Source organism: Henckelia pumila, chromosome 2 (assembly GCF_033568475.1).
Source record: "Henckelia pumila isolate YLH828 chromosome 2, ASM3356847v2, whole genome shotgun sequence".
Classification (NCBI taxonomy): Eukaryota; Viridiplantae; Streptophyta; class Magnoliopsida; order Lamiales; family Gesneriaceae; genus Henckelia; species Henckelia pumila.
The window spans coordinates 163580660-163586135 of record NC_133121.1 but is presented as its reverse complement, the minus strand read 5'-3'; the positions used below and the strand labels follow the sequence as shown (position 1 = coordinate 163586135).

General features: G+C 33.2%; 1 protein-coding gene across 1 annotated transcript; it reads left to right on the top strand.

Annotated features, from left to right (window-relative positions):
- The first annotated feature begins 605 nt into the window (after window positions 1–605).
- LOC140878833 (probable LRR receptor-like serine/threonine-protein kinase At3g47570) lies at window positions 606–1432 on the top strand. Its single transcript, XM_073282461.1, has 2 exons — window positions 606–969; window positions 1071–1432. Exons 1-2 carry the CDS (start codon window positions 606–608, stop codon window positions 1430–1432), a joined length of 726 nt encoding a protein of 241 aa, XP_073138562.1.
- Window positions 1433–5476: the final 4044 nt, after the last annotated feature.

The window sequence follows — 5476 nt, the reverse complement described above, 5'->3', positions numbered from 1 at the left end:
CCAAGGAAGTATTCCACAGTCTACGGGACACTTGCGAGGCTTGGTATCCTTGGATATTTCACAGAATAATATCTCTGGATATATTCCTAAGTCATTAGAGTCTCTTGAGCTTCTAAGTTATCTTGATATATCCTACAATAGACTAGAAGGAGAAATCCCAAATGGAGGACCTTTCTCCAACTTTACAGCTCAATCGTTTACAATGAACTTTGCACTTTGTGGTGATGTTCGACTGCAAGTCCCACCTTGTCACGTGGAAGGGGTTGATAAGTCAAGCTCAAAACATGTTTTGTTCATTAAATACATCTTAACTCCTTCTGTATTAGCTATCTTGGCATTGTCCTTGTCAATCTGGCTACTACAAAGACGTAAAGCCAACAACAAACAAAATCAAGTTGAGATCTCATCAATTCTTTCTTGGAGACGGATTTCTTACCTTGAACTCCGACAAGAAACGGAAAACTTTAGTGAAGGCAACATTATCGGAAGAGGGAGATTTGGTTCCGTATACAAAGGAACTCTCTCTGATGGCTTGAACATTGCGGGAAGGTTTTCAACAGGAAACTCGAGGAAGCAATCAAAATCTTTGATGTCGATGTGAAGTGATGAGCACTGTTCGTCACAAGAATTTAGTTCGTGTCATAAGTTGTTGCAGCAACACAGATTTCAAAGCATTGGTTTTGGAGTACATACCTAACGGTAGCCTTGAGAAGTGGCTATACTCCCCTACTAATTCTTTGGATTTGCTACAGAGATTGAACATAACGATTGATGTTGCACAAGCTATCGAATATCTCCATCATGGGAATCCGTCACCAATCATTCATTGCTATTTAAATCCTTGTAACATCATGATTGATGAAGATATGATAGCACATGTTGGTGATTTTGGAATCTCCAAACTCTTTGGAGAAGAGGAAGCTTTTCGTCAAACAATCACATTGGCAACCATCGGTTATATGGCACCAGGTGTACATAACTTTTTTATTTCTTTGAGCACCATAATTTTCTCCTTTCATATGACTATTGGAACAATCATCTAATTAGTTCTTTTGAATTCTTGATGTCAGAGTATGGATCAGAAAGGAAGGTATCAACAAGTTGTGATATTTACAATTATGGAATCACATTGCTTGAGTTGTTTACGAGTAAGAAGCCGACAGACGACATGTTTATAGAAGAAATCAGCTTGAAGGATTGGGTGAGTGAAGCATTACAAGAAAACATAGTGGCTGAAATTGCCGCTGGCTTACTCAAACAAAAAGATCGACATTTCTTGAAAAAGGAGCAGTGTGTCTCGTCTGTTTTTGACGTGGCAATGAAATGTTTGACCATTTCACCACAGCAAAGAATCAACATGCTTGAGATAGTGGTGACGCTCAAAAATATAAAATCCTCGTTTCAGCTAGCTATAGCAAGCCCACGAAAGTAGAAAATGACAGAATATCTTGGATTGTTTGAAAAAATAAAGTTTCATTTCTACAAATTCTTACTTGGATATGTTCAAATTCAGGGCAACTCCAATGTTGCGCCAAAATAGTGTAACACATGAAAATCACTCTCCCACCCTTTTTGCACCAAATCTGTCGCAGGACGAATTTATTTTTTTAATACATTTTTTTGTTTTTTATAATTATAAATAAAGTATAAATAATAATTTAAGATTTATTTTATTTTTTTATTAATAATTAAATGTACAAATAAAAAAATTTATTATTATTATTCATTTAATTTTATCAATAAATATTTAATTATTACTTTTATTTAATATATATTTATATTGATATAATAATTAAGTAATGATTTATAAATAATATAATTGTGTAATATAAATGAAAATAATTAAAATAAAAATATATTCCGTGAATATTCTTTTTGGTATAAGACTTGAAATAAATGGGTTAGAGATGGATGCTATATTTGATGCAGAAATTACATTATTTTAGTGTAAAACTTGCACCAAAATGGTATTTGTGGTTGGAGATGATCTCAATAGTGCTTGATGATTTCTAAATATATATGTTTCATACTATTTTGAATTTGTTCATGTCTGTACGCATATATACACTTTTTTTTAAAAGGTGCCTATATGGACCATAGTTATTACATTTTATTAATTTCCAGCAAGAAATTTTATTGACTAGATTGTTTTTTTATATGGGTCGATTGCGTAATATTTTTAAGGATAAATTATAAAATAAAAAAACCTAAAGACTACTTCAATTTAGAAATCAGTCCCTATGTAGAGATTCTACGAATGCACACCCTAAATAACTTTTATTTTAGTTTTCACTCCCTAATGGCATAAAATAACATCAATACCCTTACTTTTGCACATAAAATGACATCAATACTTTTACTTTTGTACATATTGTGCACATGATCTTCTTTTTATTCATGTATAAACCTTATATTTTTCAAAACTTCTTAAATAAAAAAAAATTGAAGAACAAAAAAATTTGCAATATCAATTAAATCTCATCATCCATTTTTTCTTATATTGTTTTTCGAATAATCCAAATTCAAGTATTCTCTTTTTATTTCATTATTTCTAAATAAATACATTCAATATTGAGTCTCGAATTTATTGTTTGACAAAAAAATAATTGAATATATTTATTTCAAGAGCCAAATCAACTACTATTTGAATAATATTTGGTACTTTTTGTACCAATTCAAGTATCATCTTCTTATGTTTGTATGTCAAACAAATTCATTCAATATTGAGTTTCGAATTTATTTTTTGACTTAAAATAATCGAATATGACACAACAAAACGATGCTTAATTTGATATTATACTTATTAGTATTCATTCAGAATACTTATTGGTAATCATCAATTACAGTTAATAGTATTCATTCATAATACTTATTGTTATTAATGACACAACAAGACGATACATAATTTGTGAGACCTCGGTTCCAAACAACTAATCTCGGGATTAAACAACAATAAGGCATACAATAACCAAAGATTAAAAGCAATAAAGATTTTTTTTTTTTTTGAAATAGTGCCTCGCTCGATCGGTAAGATCTTACCGATCGAGCGAGCCAAAAACTCAAAGGTTCTGCCCAAGAAAACCAGCCCTCGCTCGATCCATAAGATCTTGCGGATTGAGCGAGCCACAAAAATTCCAAAACAGAAACTGCATCAAAATGCCCTCGCTCGATCCGCAACATATTGCCGATCGAGCAGCGACAGAAACAGAGCCAAAACAGCAGAATTCATGCTAGAAACTTGAGTCCAAAACCCACAAAATAATATCATGCATTGCAATCACAAGTTCTCCAACTAATACATGAAGTTTTAGGGTTACACAACCACTCAAACGTAATGGATTGTAACGACAATCTTTAAACACAGCTCGCATAATCAATACAACAACAAAACGACGTTCGATATCTAAACATGTTCCATTACAACTAGGTAGACATGCTGACACGACTTTCTAAACCGAGTCTCACTACTAGCTCTCCCTCTTGCTGCTAGTCAGGCCTACGCTGACTTGGTCCTGCCCCACCTGTTGCCAAGTACACATACAAAACAAAGCAACAGTCGGATAACTGGTGAGAAAGATAATCCCAGTAAAAGCAACATAGCAAGTAATAAATTCTATAAACATGCTTTCAGGGTAACAAGTAATCAATGTTAACGTAATGAATGCATGTCTTTAAAATGGGTTATCAAATCTGATAAACAAGGGATTGCTGCTGTGCTTTTGGGATCCCGAGGATGAGATCACGTAACAACTCACCGACTCTCCCAATCGAGGTGGTGCCACGTATCCCACTCCACTAGACTTTGAGCAACCATAATGAGTATGCTAGCACTAGGCGAAACGACTACGACCTAGGCCACTCAATCATAGTTTCCAAACGTCTAAACAAAGGGGCGGTTCTGCCGCTAGAAACAAGATTGGCTCAAGATGAATGCATATCAAAACATAAACATAAGCCACATAAAAAACTCAAATAACAACCAAAATACAAGTTCCACATGCTAGAACAAGTATTGATGCAATATGTGATTTGAAAGGGAAACTCGAGAACCAACAGTCCCGAGTATGCTATCCCGCTACAATGACTACTTTTACCTTTCAATGCCGTAGATCCTACTCCGGATAAGCTACAACAAAAGATTGTATCAAAGTCTAACCAAACTAAACAACAACAAGGCTCAAGGTAAAACTCTTTACCGATCTTCGTCCAACTCTTGACGATCAAAATGCTGTTAACCCTGGGTTTGAAAAACTCCAAACGAATCTGTTCAGATACAAATCAAAGATCAATTACCATGATCGACTTACAAGACAAGTTCAACAACTTCAAAAAAAACGGTTCAAATCTCCAAAACTCAAACCGACGGCATAACGGCTATAACTGAACAAACCGACAACGCAGACAGCAGTTCAATAGCGATATCAACTCATATCAAAGCCAATACAACCATAACAAGGCAAACCCAACAAATCTCAAAACCATGATTTTCGAAAATGGCTTCCAAAAATCATAACAAATCCGAACGTCTCTCTATTTCAAAACCGATAGGTAATTAACGATCAGAACTCTGTCGAGAACAATATACTCGAATCTAGAATGATTCTAACAACATCCAAAAACTAGAATGTATCTGATCGTAGAAAAACTTATGATATAACAGATCTCTCACTGCAGTGATCGATAATCTGCCTTCAGAAATAATTTCTAACGGACGGATCGAGCTCGGACTGGATTTTGAAAGCTTGAAAGCCTAAGGAGGCGTCTTCAATGGTGGTTCACGCCCAATGGAGAAGATGAGGAGAAATGAAGACTAGTCTCATGTGTAGATAATATATTAAACTCCAAAATTGCGTTTTAGTCCCTGAAAAATCCAAATTTTGCAAAAAGGACCCTGATCAAAATCAAGTCGGCTCGTGAACTCTGTAATCTCCGATTAACTCAAATAAACTCATTTAAGATAAAAATGGGGTGTTACATAATTTGATATTACACTTATTAGTATTCATTCATAATACTTATTGACAATCATCCATTATAGTTAATAGTATACATTCATAATATTTATTGGTGTTAATGAAATAACAAGAGGATACTTAATTTGATATTGTACTTGTTACTATTCACTCATAATACAAATGGGTAATCCGTTATAGTTAATAGTATTCATTCATAACACTTACTGGTATTAATGAAACAACAAGAGATAGTTAATTTGATATTATACTTATTAATATTCATTCATAATATTTATTGGTAATAATCAATTATATTTAATAATATTCATTTATAATACTTATTGTGACTTAATTGTCAACGAATTATTTGGGATTCAAGATTTAAGAAGAGCATACCTGAATTAGTACAAAAATTAACTAATATTTTTCAAATAGATGCATGTTGGCCATGTAAGTACTTATATTCGATTACTTTATGTCGAAAAATAAATTTGAAACTTAATCTTGAATGATTTTATTTG

Excerpts from the sequence above, each read along its gene's own strand:
- LOC140878833 (XM_073282461.1), top strand. The coding sequence starts at position 606 with ATGAGCACTGTTCGTCACAAGAATTTAGTTCGTGTCATAAGTTGTTGC. Across the intron at positions 970-1,070 it reads CATCGGTTATATGGCACCAG|AGTATGGATCAGAAAGGAAG; the intron begins GTGTACATAACT and ends TCTTGATGTCAG.